Genomic DNA, 22,700 nt, shown 5'->3' on the forward strand with positions numbered 1-22,700 from the left:
GTCGTTTCATTTAAACACATGTTACATGTAGATGTTTTATTTTCTCTCCACTGTGTATTCAAAACTACTTGAATTCAAATAATAAATTCATAAACACGAATGGAACCGCCGCGCCTCCATTTCCCATGATGCACCGCGCTGTTTACGCTGACATCCAACATGGCGGCTGACGGCTGCGTCTTCAGCAGAACCCTGACCCGGTCCAGATCCGTTCCAAACAAGGTGAGACTCCACCTCACGTTGTCAGCAGGACCAGTCCGGTCAGCGGTGTTGAGTTATGGGTAAAAACGTGGGTGTGCCGGCGGCTCTGTCCTGCTCTGCGTCCGGATACAACCTCCACCGGACTCCGTTAAAAAATCAGCTGAATTAACGTCTTTCTATCCTCCAGCAGCGCGTCTCCTCCTGAAGACAGTTTTCTTTATTTTACCAGTAAAAAACATTCAGGCCATCAGGTCGGCTTTACTGTAAAGTAATTTAATTATTCTGTTTTAATGCAGTTTGATTTTAAACTCAGGAAAATAAATAAATATCACGTTGAGCCGCAACGTGTGGAATAAACACTGAATCTACTCAGACCTTGGATGAGGGTATAAACCACCATGTTTATTGGTTAGATATCAGCTGACAGCAGGAACTAACGTCTAGCAGCAGAAGTCTGGTTATAACCCAGCAGAGGAGGTTCATGAAGGATCACAAATGAACCACATTCCAGCTGAAATGACCTAAAAGCATCTTTATTAAGTTTCCCTGTACTAGCTGCTAGCTTCCAGCCACACAGTTAAACATCTGGATCTCTGTTAGCAGGCTGCAGGAGATCTCTGGGTTCATTTCATGAGATCTGCATGATGCTTTCTGCCAGGATGTCTTTTCCCTCTCTGATCTGGGACATGGATTCTCCTGGGTTCTTGTCTTTCAGCCGTCCTCGTCCTGGTCCTCGTCCCGGTCCTCGTCCTCTCCTGTGGGCTGCAGAGAGCTTCTGTTTGTGGTGGACGTCCAGCGCTACAGCAGAGATCAGGGCTCCACCGTCTACTTTCCCCAGGCCGTCCTCAGCGGTGAGACCCAGCAGGTCTTTGTGGACGGGTCCGTCTGATGGTCTGACTGGTTCTGGTTCTGTTTCCAGGTGACGACCTGTATGACATCATTCTGACGGACGGACACTGCCGGCTTCAGGTGACTCTGGATCCCGGTCTGAACCGGCTGGTGGAGAGGAACATCCTGCGGCCGGGGGCGGTGCTCTCTAACGCCGCCTTCTGCCCCGCCCTGAGCGCTCAGCTCCCGGAACGTCCCGTGGCCTCTGGAGACAGAGACAGGTGAGTGAGGACAGGTGAGGGATGCTGTGATGTCATCAGAATGGGCTGATTGTGGCTCCTCCCCCTGCAGCTACAGACTGGTGAGTGTGGAGGTCAGAGATGAAGCTGCAGGTGATGAAGAGGACGTCAGGAGGACGGACTGGGACTCTCTGCCTTGGTTTGGATCTTCAGGACAGACAGGTGAGACGTCAGCAGGTGAGACGTCAGCAGGTGAGACGTCAGCAGGTGAGACAACGGCAGTGACATCACAGTTTGAGGAGGTTCTGATGCTGATTGGTTGATGGATCAGCAGGTCCAGCGGTCCCTCTGAGAGCCAACAGGACCGTGTTTCTTCCTCTGTGGAACAACGTGGACCACAGCGGGGAGACGTGGAGGTCGGCTCCGCCCACTGATGAAGACGAGGAGGATGAAGAGGCAGAGGAGGAGGAAGGTAAAGTGTTGGATGGAATCCCACCTTCTGATTGGACATTACAGTGTCACATGACCATGTCTTCTGCAGGACGGCGTCCCACTGTGACGGTGTCAGAGCTGCGGGACGCCTTCCTGTCCAGTCGTCGGGGCGTTGCTAAGGGTGCCGTCCACCATCAGCTGATTGTACGCATCATCAACAAGTCTCACCTGATGTACTACGGGAGGTCCGACCGGAGCTGTGAGTGTCCTTATAAGGTCAGTGAGAGGACAGGTGAGGTCCTCCAGAACCCCGAATGTCCCCGAGGTCGTCTCACAGCAGCAGACTAATAATAACAATAAAACTTTATGTCTTTCTGAACATCGTTTAACAGCAACTGAGAATAAAAACCAGTAAAAGTTCTCTTTAATAATCGTATGAAGGTCACAGCAGCAAGAACAATGAAACGTTTCTAGAACTCATCAGGTCACATTTTACTCCCAGTAGAAGATAAAAACACGTCAGAGGAGGAAACGGAGACGTTTCACTGGGTGGTGGAAATATGAGCTGACAACTAACCAGGTTACCTGGTAACAGGTCAGTAACATGAAGGAGCATTTCAGAGAGGCAGAGTCTCTCAGAGGGAAAGATGGACAGAGCTTCACCAATCTGAGACAAACTGGATCTAAAACTGTGGAACAATTTAAAAAAAAATGTTCCTCAGACTGAAAATCCTACAGTGTAGAACATCATCAGAAGATTCAGAGAATCAGGAGGAATCTCTGTGTGCTGGGGACAAGGCTGGATGCTGGTGATGTTCTGCATTAAAAGCAGACATGATTTTCTACTGGAAACCACTGCATGGACTCAGGAAGACGTCCAGAAACCACTGTCTGTGGACACAGTTCACCCTGAAACCCACAAATGCAGGTTAAAGCTCCATCATGCAGAGAGGAAGCCAGATGTGAACAGGATCCAGAACCAGCTTCTTCCATCTTCTCTGGACCAAAGCTCATTTAAAACGGTCTGAGGAAAAGTGGAAACCTGGATGAAGATGTGAACTAGTTTGTGGAAAGCATGGACGGCGTGTCCTGCAGACTAAAGAGGAGAGGGAGCATCCAGCTTGTTATCAGTGGACAGGTAAAAAGCTGCATCTCTGATCTGCTCCATCCAGACAACGTCTCTTTCAGGGAAGACCTTGCAGATTTCAGCAAGACGATGCTGAACCACATCCTGCATCCATCACAGCAGCATGGCTTCACAGGAGAAGAGTCCGGCTGCTGAACTGGCCTGCCTACAGTCCAGACCTTTCACCAGTACACAACATCTGGAGCATCATGGAAGCAGAAATCCAGCAACCAAGGTCCAGGACTGTAGAGCAGCTAGAATCCTGCATCAGACCAGAATGGGACAACATTCCTCTCCTAAAACTCCAGCAACTGGTCTCCTCACTTCCCAGACGTTTCCAGACATGTTAGAAGAAGAGATGCTACACCATGCTAAACACCACCCTGGAACTACTTTTTACACCATGCCGAACATCACCCTGGAACTACTTTTTACACCATGCTGAACACCACCCTGGAACTACTTTTTACACCATGCCGAACACCACCCTGGAACTACTTTTTACACCGTGCCGAACATCATTCTGGAACTACTTTTTACACCATGCGGAACACCACCCTGGAACTACTTTTTACACCGTGCCGAACACCACCCTGGAACTACTTTTTACACCGTGCCGAACACCACCCTGGAACTACTTTTTACACCGTGCCGAACACCACCCTGGAACTACTTTTTACACCGTGCCGAACATCACCCTGGAACTACTTTTTACACCGTGCCGAACACCACCCTGGAACTACTTTTTACACCAAGCTGAACATCACCCTGGAACTACTTTTTACACCGTGCCGAACATCACCCTGGAACTACTTTTTACACCGTGCCGAACACCACCCTGGAACTACTTTTTACACCGTGCCGAACACCACCCTGGAACTACTTTTTACACCGTGCCGAACACCACCCTGGAACTACTTTTTACACCATGCCGAACATCACCCTGGAACTACTTTTTACACCATGCCGAACACCACCCTGGAACTACTTTTTACACCATGCCGAACACCACCCTGGAACTACTTTTTACACCATGCCGAACACCACCCTGGAACTACTTTTTACACCATGCCGAACACCACCCTGGAACTACTTTTTACACCGTGCCGAACATCACCCTGGAACTACTTTTTACACCGTGCCGAACACCACCCTGGAACTACTTTTTACACCAAGCTGAACATCACCCTGGAACTACTTTTTACACCGTGCTGAACATCACCCTGGAACTACTTTTTACACCGTGCCGAACACCACCCTGGAACTACTTTTTACACCGTGCCGAACACCACCCTGGAACTACTTTTTACACCGTGCCGAACACCACCCTGGAACTACTTTTTACACCATGCCGAACACCACCCTGGAACTACTTTTTACACCGTGCCGAACACCACCCTGGAACTACTTTTTACACCATGCGGAACACCACCCTGGAACTACTTTTTACTTTTTTTTTTTTTTTTTAAACCTGTCTTGTCCAGCATCGTTGCAAACAGAATGATTGTCTGGCTGCTGTCTGGTGCTGGGCAATTTTACTCTATCAAGCAGGGATTTATACTACATGTATAAAGTCCCTCTTGATGAAAAACTTTATTAAATCAGACTCTTAATGCTGGACTCGACCGGAGGGGACAGAGAGAGAGAGAGAGAAAAGAAAGTAGAGAGAAGAGGGAGGGAGAGAGAGGGACAGAAAGGGTGTGGGGAGTGCGGGTGGGGACTTGAAACATCATACAGAAGACCATGTAATCCATACTACTTACAACATATATAGCTAAGATCATCCTAGCCAGTAGGTCATTACACAACTAGTTGATAATAGTAACAATAACAATAATAAGAGTAAGAGTAATAATAATAATAAGAACAGAAATAATTAAAAAAAAGAAACAAAATATGATAATAGATATAAGTGAAACTGCTGTATTCAAGAACACGCGCAGAGAAACCTGTGTGGATGTGTTGGAGAACTCGGCCACACGGCGACGCAAAGACTGTGTGGAGACGTTCAGGAAGGAGTGACCATGCAGAGTGATCATGCAGATGCCACCTCACTTGAACAGAGGCCAGAGTCAGGCCAGCGGTCCCGAGACCCAGGCCACCAGCCCCCCCGCAGGCAACAGATCCCGACCGGGCCACAGAGACGACCACTCGCCCGCCCAGGAAGGCAGCAGCAGGAGACCCCAGCAGGAGCCGCCCCGCGGACACAGGGCACCGGCCCCGGCGGGCCGAGGCCAGCAGTCCCCGACCCCCCCCCGACACCGGCCGCCCGGGACAGACGGGGCAGAGGGCCCGGGCCCAGGAGCGCAGGGACACCCCCCCCCCCCCCACAGGCCGAGGGCCAGCACGCCACCCGGGGGGACCCGGCCCGCCCAGACGGCCACCACCAGAGGCCAGCCCCACACCCCAGCGCCCAGCCGCACACCCCGAGAACCAGTCCTGCCCCCCCCCCAGACCAACACACACACACACAAACACACACACTCTCCTTCCACTCCTCCATTTATCCTCCCACGCATACACCATTCAACCCTCACATACTCTGTCCTCCCACACACACACACACACCATCCTTCCACCATCCATCCTTCCACACACACACCATCCTTCCTCCCACACACTCACCATCCTTCCACCATACACTCTCCCACACCTATCCCATCCTCCCACACACACATCATCCCTCCACCACTCATCCTCCCACACATACACCATCCTCCCTCTCACACACCATTCATCCACCTTCACACCTCCCATACACACACACACACACACACCTTCCTTCCACTACCCATCCTCCCACACATACATCATTCTCCTACACCAAACATCCACCTTCACGTACCCCATCCTCCCACACACACACACCACCCCTCCATCACCCACTCTCCCAAACATACACCACTCCCCCACACACACACCATCCTCCCTCCCATACACCATCCATCCTCCCGCACACACACCATCCTTCCACCATCCATCCTCCCACACACTCCCCCATCCCTGCACCATACATTCTCCCACACATACCCCATCCACACATACATCATCCCTCCACCATTCATCCTCCCACACCCACACCACCCCCCCTCCCACACACCACGCATCCACCTCCACACACCCCACCCTCCCACACACCATCCCTCCACCACCCATCCCCCCACACCCACACCACTCTCCCACCCACACACCACCCCCCCCCAACACACACACACACAAACACCATCCCCCCACCACCATCCTCCCACCACCCCACGTCACGGGGGGACAGCCCCAGCCAGGAGGCGAGGAGACACGAGCCAGGCCCCCAACCCCCCACCCCGCCCCCGCCCCCCACTCCCCACCCCCAAAACAGCACCTTCCCCCCAGGGCCAGCAGCCAAAACCCCCCGGGACAGCCCGCCTACGCCCCGGGCCAACGCGACAGGCCACCCGGCCCGCCCTGCCCCCGGGCCATCCATGGAGACAGGGGCGCTTGAAGACCCCATCCCCCCTCCCTCCCCCACTAGTGATGGAATATATTATGTCCTGTTTGCAATTAAAAAAAGAGGGTTAAAATTGGGGGGCAGTAACTGCATTGAGGAGGGGGTGGGGCCACCTGAGCAGTCCCACCCACCTGACCTCGCATGTTCCACCCCCCAAAACGTTTTTTTTTTTTTTTTTTTTTTTTTTTTCCTTTCCCCCCAGCCACTCACACACCCTCTCACACACCTCTATACACCAACACCTCAATACGTGCACATACCTCCACACACACACTTCACGCACCTACCTATAAACACACACACCGGTGCCCACATACACACACACTCTCATACCCCTCCATACACATACACCACTACACACGCACTCACATACATACCTGCATATACACACAAGCACCTCCATACATACTCACGCCTCCACCCACTCCTTCACTCCTCCACACACACCTCGACCTCCACGTGCACACACTCATATATACACACCTTCACACACACCCACACACGCATCCCACATAGACCTCCACACACACACCCGCACACCACTCACACACACATACACGCACACACCTAGACCTTCATACACACCCACACACACATACAGCACACACATCCCTCTACACCCACCCACACACCCACATACCTACAGACACACACACACACACACACCCACCTATATACAAACACACCCCCACCCAGGTTCCGGGGCTGCGACCAAGCACCAGGGCACGGACCAACCCCCGGCACGGCACATCCGGACGGGCCCAGCCCCCCCCAGCAGCGGCAGACCCCCCACCCCCAGGAGAGGGGGGAGACCCGACACCCCAGAGCCCGGGGCCCCCACCCGGCCCACCCCGGGCCCGACCGGCCACCCGGCCAGGGGCCGACGGACACCGACCCAGGCACCCCGGCAGCCACCCCCCACCGCCACGAGGCAGCCCCACCCCGGGGCCCACCCAATGCCGCCCGCCCAGACCGGAACCCCCAGCCGACCCAGCAGCGGAGCAGCCGAGATCCCCACCCAGGAGACAACCGGAGACCCGAAGCCACCAGGGACCCCCCACCCATATCCACCCCCATCCCAGCGAAGCCGCAATCCTCCACCTACATTAGGTGATGAAGCCAGTCACAGGGGACCAGAGGGAATGAAAGTCATCTGATTGGTTCCTGGAGGAGGCAGACATTGTCTCAATGCTGATGTGATCTAACAGGAGATTTCTAAACTGCTGGATAGACAAATTATTCTTATCTTTCCAGTTCACAAGGATAGTTTTCTTTGCGATGCATAAGACTGCGAGGACCAAGTTTATGGAGTGTATTCCTATGTTAGTGTCACCCAGGTCGCCCAGTAGGCAAAGTGTGGGGTTTGCAGAAAAACTGGTTTTAAACCATTTTGAGAGATCTTCACACACCTTAATCCAGAACCTATGGACAGGTGTGCAGGACCACAGCGCATGGATGTAGCTATCAGAAGTGTTCTCAGAGCAGTGTGGGCAGATATCTGATGGTGAAAGGCCCATCCTGAACATCCTGTGTCCTGTATAATGAGTTCTATGGAGAATTTTGAATTGTATTAGTTGTGTATTTGAATTCTGAGTCATTTTAAACGTGTTTAAACATATTTGTGACCATCTTTTCTGATCAAAGTTATTAGATAAATCATCTTCCCATTTTGAAGTTGGGAGAGATATCCTGTCTTCTAGCTTTGCAAGTAATCTATATATTTTTGATAATAATTTTGGAGTATTATGATTCAGGAATTCTGCTATTCTGACAGGAAGCTGCAAGTCTAACTGTACAGGGGTATACTTCTTACATATAATTGATTTTAGTTGGTGGTACTCTAAGAATTTATTGCTGTTGATTCCATACTGTGAGACAATTGTGTTGAAAGATACAAAGTTTCCATTTTCTATTATCTGTCCTAACTGTTGTATTCCTTTAGTCTTCCATTGAGTGAAGTTTATCATCTTTTTGTTCTGCAGGATGTCAGGGTTGTTCCAGATGGGTGTAAGTCTACATGGAAAGAGGGAAGATCTGGTTATCTTACAGAATTCCCACCAAGCCATTAAGGAAAAACGGATGTTAAGGCTTTTAAAGCACTTATATGGTTTAATGGTTGAGCTGATGAACGGCAGGTCAGAGATGACTAAGTCCTCACACAAAGCCTGCTCCACATCTAGCCACGGCTCATCCAGATAACTGGGTTTGAGCCACATTGAGATGTACTGCAGCCTGTTAGCTATAAAGTAGTGATTAAAGTTTGGTAGATCCAGTCCTCCTCTATCTTTAGTCTGCTGTAAGGTTTTAAGACTGATACGTGACGGCTTGTTTTTCCAAAGAAACTTGGATATGAAAGAGTCCAGAGATTTAAACCAACTGGTGGAGGGTTTAGTGGGTATCATTGAAAATAAATAATTAACTTTAGGTAGAATCATCATCTTAATGGTGGCAACTCTCCCCATTAGTGAGATGGGTAAGCGCCTCCACCGTAATAGATCATCTTCTATTGTTTTTAGTAGCTGAACATAGTTTAATTTTGTTAAATCTGATAATCTGGGGGAAATATTTATACCTAAATATCTAATGTTACCTGTCTGTATTTTGATATTAGGGATGTTTTGTAGGTCACAGTTGATGGACATGGCTGTAGTCTTAGCCCAGTTAATAGAATAATCAGATATTGATGAGAACTTATTAATAACCGTGATTGTCTGAGAGAGTGATGTTTGTGAGTTCTGAAGGAAGAGTAATACATCATCTGCATAAAGACTTATTTTATGTTCTATATTTTTGCCCTGGATTCCTTTAATTTCTATATTTTGTCTAATAGCAGCTGCTAACGGCTCTATGAAAATGGCAAAAAGTGAGGGGGAGAGTGGGCAGCCCTGTCTGGTGCCTCTCTGTAAGCGGAAGCTTGGAGAAGTTTGATCGTTGGTTTTCACACATGCATTTGGGTTATTATATAATATTTTAATCCACTCTATGAAAGCAGGTCCAAACCCAAATTTGTCTAGTGTTGCAAATAGAAACTTCCAGTTTACCCTGTCGAAGGCTTTTTCTGCATCTAGAGAAATGATTGTGGATTCTAGATTATGTAAAGTAGAGTAATCTATGAGGTTAATTAGTCTACGCGTGTTAGTAGATGAATGTCGACCTTTTATAAAACCTGTCTGGTCCGGATGTATTATAAGAGGGGTTATTTTTTCTATCCTTCTGGCAAGAGCTTTACTAATTATTTTCAGGTCTACATTTATTAAAGATATGGGACGGTAACTGGATGGAAGTGTGGGGTCTTTGCCTGGTTTTAGCAATAGTGTTATATTAGCTAAGTTCATATTTTGCGGTATTTTTTGTTTTTCCTGTATTTCTAACAACATATTATAAAATGTAGGAGCTAGCGTTGTCCAGAATTCCTTGTAAAATTCTACTGAGTAACCATCTGGACCCGGGGCTTTATTGTTGGGCATATGTTGGAGAGCTTCGTGGAGTTCATCTACAGTAATAGGTGCATCTAAATTTATTTTATTTTCATTTTTTAGTTTTGGTAGATTAATGTTGTTTAAAAATTGTTCAATATGTTCATCTGTTGGATTAATCTGTGATTCATATAATGTTTTATAGAAGCTTCTAAACGTGTCATTTATCTTGTCTGGGTCATGGCTGATGTTTCCGTCTTGATCTTTAACAGAGGAGATTGTTGTTTTCTCCTTGTTTGTTTTTAGTTGATTTGCTAAAAACTTTCCAGATTTGTTACTATGTTCAAAGTTCTCCAAGCGAAGTCTTTGCACTAAAAACTGTGTTTTTTTATCTATAATTTCTTTAAGCTGCAATTTAGTTTTCCTTATATTATTCATTGTGTGCTCTTCGGGGGAAATGCGGTAAGCCTCCTCCAATGATTTAATCCTGAGTTCTAATTCTAAAACTCTTGCTGTTTCCTTCTTCTTCTTATGTGAGGAGAAGGAAATTATTTTCCCTCGCATTACTGCTTTTCCTGCTTCCCAAAGGAGACACGCTGAAGTTTCAGGCATGTCATTTTTTTCTATATAAATTGACCATTCTTTTTTAAAATAATCAATAAACTCAGGATCTTTCAATAAAGAGGTGTTAAATCTCCAGCTTTTACCAATCGGTTTATTATTTCTGATTCTCAGACTGAATGAAACTGGTGCGTGATCGCTGATGCTGATTGGATGTATCTGAGTCTCTGAAATGTCGCCCATTAGTGAGTTACTATTTAAAATATAATCTATTCTAGAGAAGGAGTGGTGAACTGAAGAGAAGAAGGTGTATTCTCTTAGTTTAGGATGGTGAGAGCGCCAAGCATCGCAAAGACCAAAATCCTTCATGTACTGTTTGATAGTTTCTGACGACTGCCAGACTCGATGACTACCTGATGTGCTGCAGCGATCTTGTTCAGTCAAGACTACATTAAAATCACCAGCTAGCACTATTCTGTTATCTGAATAATTCTGGAGTGTAGCAAACAGGGAGTGGAAAAAGGAGGGATCATCTGCATTGGGGCCATATACATTGGTAATACATAATTTGATATTACAAATAGATAATAAAGTTATCAGAAATCTGCCTTCCGGATCCACTACTGTGCTATCTATGTCAAAATTTAGTCTCTTATTAATAAGAGTAGCTACTCCTCTCTGCCTAGAATTATAACAGGCTGAGTAAACATGAGGAAACTGAGCTGTTTTAAGAAAATCTATGGTTGAGTTTGTTAGATGAGTCTCTTGTAGTAAGACAATGTCAGCCTGCAGCTCCTGTAATTTATTAAAGATCTTCAACCTCTTCTCCCTGGAACCGGCTCCATGTACATTCCAACAGACGATTTTTAACATGGTTATTGTGAACGGTTTAATGCTTCATGCGTGTTACTGACGCGTGTGTCTTTGTGCGCCCCTCTTGCGTGTTCGCGCGTGTTTGCATGCAGCCTGATTGCGCGCGTTTGTCCGTATGTTAAATGTCCGTATATGTACCTTAATGCGTGTTCTCTCATACATAAAACGCGAGTGTTTATATTTATCATGTATGGTGCGGCTGTGCGTCCTGACGGTGTTCGACCGGCTACGTGCGCTACTGATATTACGAGCTGGATTACAATTAACAGTGAAGACGTGAAATAGAAAGAGAGTGAAAAGTGAAAAGTGAGAAGAGTGGTGAAACAGAAAAAAATACATCGATCTAGGTGTAGAGGCTGTGGTGAGACGAGCAGTGTGTTCTACTGTCAGTGATCTATAATGGCGAGTTAAGAGTGATCATTTGGAGAGATTGACTTACAGCACCTGGGATCAGAAGAGCCATGGAGTGACGTCCGGGTCGCGGTACAGTTGTCCATTAATAAACAGTTTATCCACCGCGATGACAGCGCGAGCGCCATTAGCCATAGATTTCCTTCTGATGGGAAACAGGACTCTCCGTCGGTCCAGAATCTCTCTGGGATATTGGTCGTTTACTCCGAAGTTGGTCCCCTTCAGTTCGCGGCCCTGGTTCTTCACCTGCTCCTTCTGTTTGAAGCTGACGAACTTCGCTACTATGGGTCTTGGTCTGCTGGACCCGGGTTTCCTCCCGCCGAGCCGATGGACTCTGTGAAAGGAGATGTTTTTCACCGTTTCCTCTGGGAGCTTCAGGTGGGTTTTGATGAAGTTTTTCACCGTGGTCTCGGGGTCCTCCTCCGTCTGCTCTGGAATCCCTGCAAATACCAGGTTCTCTCTCATGCTCCGCGCCTGCAGATCGATCACCGTTTCCTTAATCTTCTTATTTTCATCTGAGAGACGGGTCAAGCCCTCGGTGAGGGATTTTACCGTCTCTCTGAGACCGGCATTTTCTGCAGCCAGACTTTCCACCTGCTTCTGGCTGAATTCTAATGATTCACGTAGCGCCTGGAACTCTTTGTGGAGAATTTCTACCAGACTCAAACGCGCATCAAAACTGCTGAGTTTCTTATCTATGGAGATCAGAACATCTGTTGAGTCGTTCCCCGGTGGTGAAATAGCTCCAGGTGAATCCTCATTTCGCTGTCTCTTGGACTTAGATGAGGTGGAGGGGGTGGAGGTGTTGTTTGGTTTCCCCATGACGATTCTGTCGTAACAACGATCTATAAAATCTGTCAGGCTGGCCAAATCCTCCCCGCTGTGCTCCAGAGTGTACCTTTTAAAGACACTATAGTCCTACTTTAAAGAATATTTTGATTAAGTTGGCACAAAATACAATCGAATGAGAGTAGAAATGTTTGGGCGCGCCTAGTTTGAATCTGCCGTCTCCCCCGGAACTACGTCACCTACAGCATTAGCGTCACTTACCTGCCACCAGCGACACCTACCTCGTCAGTGAGGCAGTAGCTGAACTACTTTTTACACCGTGCCGAACACCACCCTGGAACTACTTTTTACACCGTGCCGAACATCACCCTGGAACTACTTTTTACACCATGCCGAACACCACCCTGGAACTACTTTTTACACCATGCCGAACACCACCCTGGAACTACTTTTTACACCATGCCGAACACCACCCTGGAACTACTTTTTACACCGTGCCGAACACCACCCTGGAACTACTTTTTACACCGTGCCGAACATCACCCTGGAACTACTTTTTACACCGTGCCGAACATCACCCTGGAACTACTTTTTACACCATGCTGAACATCACCCTGGAACTACTTTTTACACCGTGCCGAACATCACCCTGGAACTACTTTTTACACCGTGCCGAACATCACCCTGGAACTACTTTTTACACCATGCTGAACATCACCCTGGAACTACTTTTTACACCGTGCCGAACATCACCCTGGAACTACTTTTTACACCGTGCCGAACACCACCCTGGAACTACTTTTTACACCGTGCCGAACATCACCCTGGAACTACTTTTTACACCATGCTGAACATCACCCTGGAACTACTTTTTACACCGTGCCGAACATCACCCTGGAACTACTTTTTACACCGTGCCGAACATCACCCTGGAACTGCTTTTTCCAGACGTACTGCTCCATCAGATTCGTGTTTTCCTTCACGTGGTGAAATGTCTCCGTTCCACCGTCTGTGTAGAAGTGATGATGGTGGGTTATCAGGAACATTTTACTCCTGGACTTCCTGTGTGTCCAGGCGGTGCTGCAGGTGTGTGACCAGACAGGAAGCGTGTGTGTGGTGCTGTGGAACAGCGTGTGTGTTAGCTGGTACAACTGTCTGAAGCTCGGTGACATCATCAGCCTGAGACGTTATCGAGTCAAACAGCAGTACCAGGCCCACAACGATGACATCGGTACGCATGTTTAATCAGTAATGAAGCTGCTGCAGCGTTTCCATCTGATTCATTTAAGAACCAGACCTGGACCACCATGAAGTCCTCATGTCTCTGTCCTTCTGTCCTTCTGTCCTTCTGTCCAGAGATCAGCGTCAACAGCAGGAACCCTGCTGCACAGATATCCCTGCTCCCAGAATCCTCTGTTTCACCTGAGTGTCTCCCACCTGCACCCACCCACAGCTTCTACAGCAGGTACACCCTCACCCCACCCACAGCTTCTACAGCAGGTACACCCTCACCCCACCCACCCACAGCTTCTACAGCAGGTACGCCCTCACCCCACCCACCCACAGCTTCTACAGCAGGTACACCCTCACCCCACCCACAGCTTCTACAGCAGGTACACCCTCACCCCACCCACCCACAGCTTCTACAGCAGGTACGCCCTCACCCCACCCACCCACAGCTTCTACAGCAGGTACACCCTCACCCCACCCACAGCTTCTACAGCAGGTACACCCTCACCCCACCCACCCACAGCTTCTACAGCAGGTACGCCCTCACCCCACCCACCCACAGCTTCTACAGCAGGTACACCCTCACCCCACCCACAGCTTCTACAGCAGGTACACCCTCACCCTCACCCCACCCACAGCTTCTACAGCAGGTACACCCTCACCCCACCCACAGCTTCTACAGCAGGTACACCCTCACCCCACCCACAGCTTCTACAGCAGGTACACCCTCACCCCACCCACCCACAGCTTCTACAGCAGGTACGCCCTCACCCCACCCACCCACAGCTTCTACAGCAGGTACGCCCTCACCCCACCCACAGCTTCTACAGCAGGTACACCCTCACCCACCCACCCACAGCTTCTACAGCAGGTACGCCCTCACCCCACCCACAGCTTCTACAGCAGGTACACCCTCACCCTCACCCCACCCACAGCTTCTACAGCAGGTACACCCTCACCCCACCCACCCACAGCTTCTACAGCAGGTACACCCTCACCCCACCCACAGCTTCTACAGCAGGTACACCCTCACCCTCACCCCACCCACAGCTTCTACAGCAGGTACACCCTCACCCCACCCACCCACAGCTTCTACAGCAGGTACACCCTCACCCCACCCACAGCTTCTACAGCAGGTACACCCTCACCCCACCCACCCACAGCTTCTACAGCAGGTACGCCCTCACCCCACCCACCCACAGCTTCTACAGCAGGTACACCCTCACCCACCCACCCACATCTTCTACAGCAGGTACACCCTCACCCCACCCACCCACAGCTTCTACAGCAGGTACACCCTCACCCCACCCACATCTTCTACAGCAGGTACACCCTCACCCCACCCACAGCTTCTACAGCAGGTACACCCTCACCCCACCCACCCACAGCTTCTACAGCAGGTACACCCTCACCCCACCCACAGCTTCTACAGCAGGTACACCCTCACCCCACCCACAGCTTCTACAGCAGGTATGCCCTCACCCCACCCACCCACAGCTTCTACAGCAGGTACACCCTCACCCACCCACCCACAGCTTCTACAGCAGGTACGCCCTCACCCCACCCACCCACAGCTTCTACAGCAGGTACGCCCTCACCCCACCCACCCACAGCTTCTACAGCAGGTACGCCCTCACCCCACCCACCCACAGCTTCTACAGCAGGTACACCTTGAAGTTATCCACACAAACCATGAAGTCCTCCTAAACCAGGATGTCCTTATAATCCAGGATGTCCTTATAATCCAGGATGTCCTTATAATCCAGGATGTCTTTACTCTGGTGGTTTGCGTGTCCCTGTCCTCTAATGGACTCCTGTCTCTGTCAGTGCGGCGCTTCTGGACTGTCCTGATGGCGCCCTCTGTGATGTCATCGGCCTGTTGATGTTCGCTGGTAGATCAGAACGAATCAGGAGTAAAGGTAGGAGTTACCATGGTAACAGCATAGAGACAACGTCACAGTCTCATTAACGTACAAGAAATCTGCTTTTTCCTCTTTTTCCTGGTAGATGGCAGGGGGGTGGAGCTTCTGGAGTACCGCTGGCTGCGATTGGAGGATGGGAGCAGTGATAAGCCAATCATGGTGAAGCTGTTCTCCACATCTCAACCTGAAACACACCTGAAGCTCCACCCATGTGAGACTCGATCAGACTGATGTATGTGCACCTTCAGTGGGTTGCCATGGTAACCGCGTTTGTTTCCGGTTTCTGTCTGCAGTGTCTGTTCTCGTCTGTACCCGACTGAAGTTGATCAGGTCTGCAGATGGAACCTCTGGCTGCTTCTACCTGACCAACACAACTTACACACAGGTGTACTGCACAGGTAACACGCCTACCTCCCAGTTTCATTGGTTCAGGTTCTGACTGCCCTGTCCCACCTGACCGCCGTCCCGTCTCCTTATTGGCTGACCTCCAGGACAGGGCCACCACTCACAGATGAGTTACCGTAAACTCCACCAGGTGCGACACTTCCTCCGGTGGCTGAGGAGCCAGGATGATGGACAGGTGCTGAGCAGGGCTCTGATTGGAGGCTTCTTCACCTACCCACCTCCTCCCATCTCCTTGGAAACGTACATGAAGGAAAGGAGAGGTCAGCTGACTTTAAATGTCTGTGAAACAGACGGGCTGTGGTGCGAGGCCCTCCGGCCTGAAAACATGCTAACATTGTTCTGACATCACACGTTTTTTATCTAAACACCTTCATTTTCTTTCTGAATAACATTACTGAGCCAAATGAGAGCAGGTATGAGCAGGTATGAGCAGGTATGAGTTGCAGCCCTGTAGCAGGAATCTGCTGCCATCAGTCTGAGAAGGACCTGAGGCAGCAGATGGGACCACGTCTGGCCACCAGGAGGCGCCGTGTCCACGCCGGTGACCAACGTGGCTCCTCCGTCTTCACCTTGTTACAGGTGAACTGGGTTTCCTGAGAGGGGCGGAGCTTCAGAGAGAGCTGGAGAGGCTCTCTTACCGGGAGCGACGCACCTTCTGTATCCAGGCCACCGTTACCATGGTTACCTACAGCCGTCTAGGAGAGGTGATGCTCAGGATGTAAAATTATTAATGTTTCACCTGTAAGTCGTGATCAGTCCTGTGACTGGTCATGTGATCAATCAAATGATCGGTCATGTGATCAGTCGCCCTTCATGTCTCCTTCAGGAGGACCACTGCTTGTTCTGGGTGAACAGATCTTCATCTCTCTCCCCTTCCTCCTCCTCGTCTTCCTCTCCTCGCCCCTCTACATCCACCCCCTGCTCCTCCCTCTCCTCCCCCCATTCTTTCAGACCTCCCTTGTCCCCCCCCTCTTTCTCTCCGACCTCTCCGTCTTCAGCCGCCAGTCAGACTCTTTCTGCCGACCTCAGCTCACGGTGAGGACTGAAACGCCATCATTTAACGCCGCCGCTCGTCGCGGTTCACTCACGCCACCATGTTTGTTTCAACAGTAAGAGGAGGAAGCTGCTGCTGGCCGAGACGCCCAAGAAGAGGTGAGTCGTGGTGGACGCTCCATCGTTCTGATGATGATGGTGATGATGATGATGGTGGTGATGATGATGATGGTGGTGATGACGGTGATGATTCTCTCTGTAGACTGCCCCGGGTCATGTTACAGCCAGAACAGAACAACAAGACGGGTGAGAATCTATCTGTCTGTCAGTGGATGGAGTTTTGTATGTAGTTATGTGGGTGGAGTTATGTATGTAGTTCAGTGGGAGGAGTTATTTATGTAGTTCAGTGGGTGGAGTTATGTATGTAGTTCAGTGGATGGAGTTATGTATGTAGTTCATTGGGTGAAGTTATGTATGTAGTTCAGTGGGTGGGGTTATTTATTAGTTCAGCGGGTGGAGTTATGTATGTAATTAAGTGGATGGAGTTATGTATGTAGTTCAGTGGGTGGAGTTACGTATGTAGTTCAGTGGGTGGAGTTATGTATGTAGTTTAGTGGGAGGAGTTATTTATGTAGTTCAGTGGGTGGAGTTATGTATGTAGTTCAGTGGGTGGAGTTATGTATGTAGTTCAGTGGATGGAGTTATGTATGTAGTTCAGTGGGTGGAGTTATGTATGTAGTTCAGTGGGTGGGGTTATTTATTAGTTCAGCGGGTGGAGTTATGTATGTAATTAAGTGGATGGAGTTATGTATGTAGTTCAGTGGGTGGAGTTACGTATGTAGTTCAGTGGGTGGAGTTATGTATGTAGTTTAGTGGGAGGAGTTATTTATGTAGTTCAGTGGGTGGAGTTATGTATGTAGTTCAGTGGGTGGAGTTATGTATGTAGTTCAGTGGGAGGAGTTATTTATGTAGTTCAGTGGGTGGAGTTATGTATGTAGTTCAGTGGATGGAGTTATGTATGTAGTTCATTGGGTGAAGTTATGTATGTAGTTCAGTGGGTGGGGTTATTTATTAGTTCAGCGGGTGGAGTTATGTATGTAATTAAGTGGATGGAGTTATGTATGTAGTTCAGTGGGTGGAGTTACGTATGTAGTTCAGTGGGTGGAGTTATGTATGTAGTTTAGTGGGAGGAGTTATTTATGTAGTTCAGTGGGTGGAGTTATGTATGTAGTTCAGTGGGTGGAGTTATGTATGTAGTTCAGTGGATGGAGTTATGTATGTAGTTCAGTGGGTGGAGTTATGTATGTAGTTCAGTGGGTGGGGTTATTTATTAGTTCAGCGGGTGGAGTTATGTATGTAATTAAGTGGATGGAGTTATGTATGTAGTTCAGTGGGTGGAGTTACGTATGTAGTTCAGTGGGTGGAGTTATGTATGTAGTTCAGTGGGTGGAGTTATGTATGTAGTTCAGTGGGTGGAGTTATGTATGTAGTTCAGTGGGTGGAGTTATGTATGTAGTTCAGTGGGTGGAGTTATGTATGTAGTTCAGTGGGTGGGGTTATTTATTAGTTCAGCGGGTGGAGTTTTGTATGTAGTTATGTGGGTGGAGTTATGTATGTAGTTCAGTGGGAGGAGTTATTTATGTAGTTCAGTGGGTGGAGTTATGTATGTAGTTCAGTGGATGGAGTTATGTATGTAGTTCAGTGGGTGGAGTTATGTATATAGTTCAGTGGGTGGAGTTATGTATGTAGTTATGTGGGTGGAGTTATGTATGTAGTTCAGTAGGTGGAGTTATGTATGTAGTTCAGTGGGTGGAGTTATGTATGTAGTTCAGTGGGAGGAGTTATGTATGTAGTTCAGTGGGTGGAGTTATGTATGTAGTTCAGTGGGTGGAGTTATGTATGTAGTTCAGTGGGTGGAGTTATGTATGTAGTTATGTGGGTGGAGTTATGTATGTAGTTCAGTGGGTGGAGTTATGTATGTAGTTCAGTGGGAGGAGTTATGTATGTAGTTCAGTGGGTGGAGTTATGTATGTAGTTCAGTGGGAGGAGTTATGTATGTAGTTCAGTGGGTGGAGTTATGTATGTAGTTTAGTGGGTGGAGTTATGTATGTAGTTCAGTGGGTGGAGTTATGTATGTAGTTCAGTGGGAGGAGTTATGTATGTAGTTCAGTGGGTGGAGTTATGTATGTAGTTTAGTGGGTGGAGTTATGTATGTAGTTCAGTGGGTGGAGTTATGTATATAGTTCAGTGGGTGGAGTTATGTATATAGTTCAGTGGGTGGAGTTATGTATGTAGTTCAGTGGGAGGAGTTATGTATGTAGTTCAGTGGGTGGAGTTATGTATGTAGTTTAGTGGGTGGAGTTATGTATGTAGTTCAGTGGGTGGAGTTATGTATATAGTTCAGTGGGTGGAGTTATGTATGTAGTTTAGTGGGTGGAGTTATGTATGTAGTTCAGTGGGTGGGGTTATTTATTAGTTCAGCGGGTGGAGTTTTGTATGTAGTTATGTGGGTGGAGTTATGTATGTAGTTCAGTGGGAGGAGTTATTTATGTAGTTCAGTGGGTGGAGTTATGTATGTAGTTCAGTGGATGGAGTTATGTATGTAGTTCAGTGGATGGAGTTATGTATGTAGTTCATTGGGTGGAGTTATGTATGTAGTTCAGTGGGTGGGTTTATTTATTAGTTCAGCGGGTGGAGTTATGTATGTAATTAAGTGGATGGAGTTATGTATGTAGTTCAGTGGGTGGAGTTACGTATGTAGTTCAGTGGGTGGAGTTATGTATGTAGTTCAGTGGGTGGAGTTACGTATGTAGTTCAGTGGGTGGAGTTACGTATGTTGTTCAGTGGGTGGAGCATGTATGTAGTTCAGTGGGAGGAGTTATGTATGTTGTTCAGTGGGTGGAGTTATGTATATAGTTCAGTGGGTGGAGTTATGTATATAGTTCAGTGGGTGGAGTTATGTATGTAGTTCAGTGGGAGGAGTTATGTATGTAGTTCAGTGGGTGGAGTTATGTATGTAGTTTAGTGGGTGGAGTTATGTATGTAGTTCAGTGGGTGGAGTTATGTATATAGTTCAGTGGGTGGAGTTATGTATGTAGTTTAGTGGGTGGAGTTATGTATGTAGTTCAGTGGGTGGAGCTATGTAAATAGTTCAGTGGGTGGTGTTATGTATGTAGTTCAGTGGGTGGAGTTATGTATGTAGTTTAGTGGGAGGAGTTATATATGTAGTTCAGTGGGTGGGGTTATTTATTAGTTCAGTGGGTGGAGTTATGTATGTAGTTTAGTGGGAGGAGTTATGTATGTAGTTCAGTGGGTGGGGTTATTTATTAGTTCAGTGGGTGGAGTTATGTATGTAGTTTAGTGGGAGGAGTTATGTATGTAGTTCAGTGGGTGGGGTGATTTATTAGTTCAGTGGGTGGAGTTATGTATGTAGTTTTATCTCTGGTGCAGGTTTTTTTCCAGTGTGTTCAGGGGTTTTTAGGTTCGTGGATTAAACATCGATCATGGTGGTCGGGACTGATAACTTCTTCGTCTCATTCTGCATTTACGTGTTCTGCGTATCCATAGAGACCAAGCAGCTGATAGTTTGAGGTGTCCTCCATCTCTGGGCGCTCGCTGCTCTTTAACATGAAGACAACACGACTGCTGTCTGCGGGTTTAGTTTGGGTCAGTGGTGAGCTACAGAGGTGTGCTGGTAGTAAAAATACCAGCACATTTCTGTGAATAAAGTATCAACATCCATTTCTATGCAGACGACACCCAGCTCTACATCTCCTCCATATCACCACTTCATCCCCTGCTCTCAGGTCATCCTCCTCAGTTCACCGTACTGTTCCCCCAGCCCGTCTCTCTACCATGGGGAGCAGAGCTTTCAGTCGCTCCCCGGCTCTGGAAGTCACTCCCATCCGAGCTTCAGAACATCGATTCTTTTCCGTCTTTCACATCTGAACTGAAAACCCAGCAGTTTAAACCGGCCTGTAACTCTTCTGTTTTATGTTGTTTTAATCCTAATGTCTTTTAAATTATTTTGAACTCTTATTCCTTCTTGGTCTTTGTGTGTACGGTGACCTTGTGTGTGGAAAGGCGCCAAGAAAAAAAGAATTATTATTATCAGATTTCCCATCAGCCACCTGGAGGCCACATCCTTCCTTCTGTCTGTCTGCAGTGATTCTGTTTCAAGCCTCCATGGAGTTTCTAGAAAACACTCCAGAGGATGACGATGAGGATGATGATGCCTCGTCTTTCACTACTGCCCCCCTCCCGCCTGCCTTCCCACCTGTTGCTATGGAAACATTGCCGATGCCCTACGACCACATCCGCCGGGAAGAGCAGGCCGTCGCCTTGGCGATGGGAGGACGATTGACATGTGGAAAGTTTGACTTTATCTACAGGGACTACTACACACTAAGACTGAGAGGTACACACACACACACACACACATCTTCTTCGTGGGTGTTGTCGTGATCGTGGACTAGCAGCAGATGATGTTTAAACCTGAATAAATCTCTTCAGCTCTGTCAGACAGAGTCCTGCTGGACACCGTCTTCCTCCCTCACGCCTCCTCTTCCTCCACCGATTCTCACTCCAACACCTGGACCTCCATCTTGTCCCATGGAGCCTTCTCCTCACACACACCTCCACCTGCACCAGGTTAGTACCAACTCACCCCTGTAGCTCACCACTGACCCAAACTCAACCCAGAGACAGCAGTACAAGCCCCACTGAGGAGGAGGATGATGCTTTGTTTCTCTTTACGTCTCAGCTGACCTCATCGCCATGTCGGCACAGCTGACCAATCAGAGGCTGGTGTGTGTCCTGGAGGCGTGTCACCTGGGCGGAGCCAGAACTGAACTGGTTCTGACCCGAGCGTTCCAGCTGACCGACTGACACCTGCTGGACGTTTTGAAGGTTTTTACACACTAATGAAGCTTATTTTGGAAGCCATGTTTGTAGTTTTTACCCTGGCTTTGGACTACAGAACGGTACAGAGAAGAAGCTCTTATTTCTTTTTATTGAATGTTTGCTGCTCTCAGCTGCCAGAAATGTTGTTCTTTAGACTGAAAATAATTTATTCTGTTTTTTATTGTCTGGCTAGTTCTGCCTGAAAAACACCTCACACTGAATAAAGCTGAATTTCCTAAAAGGACTGTTGACTGGAGTTTTTCATCACACAGATCTCCCGTTTGAAGAGATTTCTGCTGCTTTTTAACAGACAATTTACCAGAAACTAAAGTTGTTCTGGAATAAACCTTCATTCTCCACCAGCTGATTTACACAAAATATAATCTAAAACTCCCGTGAGCACCACAAAGATGGAGAAACGTTGCTGGTCTGATGAGTCTCCATTTCAGCTCCACATTCAGATGCTCGGCTCAGAATCTGCTGGAAACATCATGAGAACATGGATCCATCCTGCCTGGACCAACGTCTTCATCACTCTCTCCAGTCCTTCCGTTTCCTGGCAACCATCATCCTCCAGGACATGAAGCGGGTGGAGAACATCAGCTCCATCATCAAAAAAGCTCAGAGGATGTCCTTCCTGCAGCAGCAGGTCGATGCTGGTGCACCTCCATCACCTCCTCCATCCTCACCAGGTTCCCTGCAGCCACACACATCCGGCCGGCTGTCGTAAAGAAACAGTAGATGTTTTCTCTACTTTTACACTCCAGTAAATTCTATCCTGTTTTTACTTTTGTTTCTCTTGAAACGCTCTCTTGTGTGTCCAAACTGGGGAATAAAGTTTGATTTCTGATTTCTATTCATCACTCTGAGAATTTAAAAGGGGTCCAA

General features: G+C 48.2%; 1 protein-coding gene and 1 long non-coding RNA gene across 9 annotated transcripts; both read left to right on the plus strand.

Moving 5' to 3' along the window:
* Positions 1–119: 119 nt before the first annotated feature.
* Positions 120–22,056, plus strand: si:ch73-71d17.2 (RPA-related protein RADX). 8 transcript variants are annotated; one of them, XM_041986148.1, is made up of 20 exons: positions 120–222; positions 917–1,052; positions 1,121–1,310; positions 1,381–1,520; positions 1,600–1,740; positions 1,810–1,976; positions 13,435–13,591; positions 13,717–13,825; positions 15,418–15,509; positions 15,598–15,723; positions 15,806–15,910; positions 16,004–16,177; positions 16,497–16,621; positions 16,744–16,952; positions 17,028–17,069; positions 17,173–17,216; positions 20,663–20,887; positions 21,037–21,327; positions 21,423–21,560; positions 21,673–22,056. In XM_041986148.1, the coding sequence occupies exons 1-20, from the start codon at positions 160–162 to the stop codon at positions 21,795–21,797; spliced, it is 2,799 nt and encodes a 932-aa protein (XP_041842082.1). In that variant the 5' UTR covers positions 120–159; the 3' UTR covers positions 21,798–22,056. The 8 variants fall into 8 exon arrangements, with proteins under 8 accessions (XP_041842082.1, XP_041842083.1, XP_041842084.1 ...); XM_041986149.1 differs by having other exon boundaries at positions 1,603–1,740; XM_041986150.1 differs by having other exon boundaries at positions 1,381–1,505.
* LOC121640559 lies at positions 17,602–18,788 on the plus strand. Its single transcript, XR_006010488.1, has 4 exons — positions 17,602–17,641; positions 17,793–17,822; positions 17,949–18,551; positions 18,634–18,788. It is a non-coding gene; the product is annotated as an uncharacterized LOC121640559 (long non-coding RNA).
* Positions 22,057–22,700: the final 644 nt, after the last annotated feature.

The sequence above is a fragment of the Melanotaenia boesemani genome, chromosome 5 (assembly GCF_017639745.1).
Source record: "Melanotaenia boesemani isolate fMelBoe1 chromosome 5, fMelBoe1.pri, whole genome shotgun sequence".
In the NCBI taxonomy this organism is placed as follows: domain Eukaryota; kingdom Metazoa; phylum Chordata; class Actinopteri; order Atheriniformes; family Melanotaeniidae; genus Melanotaenia; species Melanotaenia boesemani.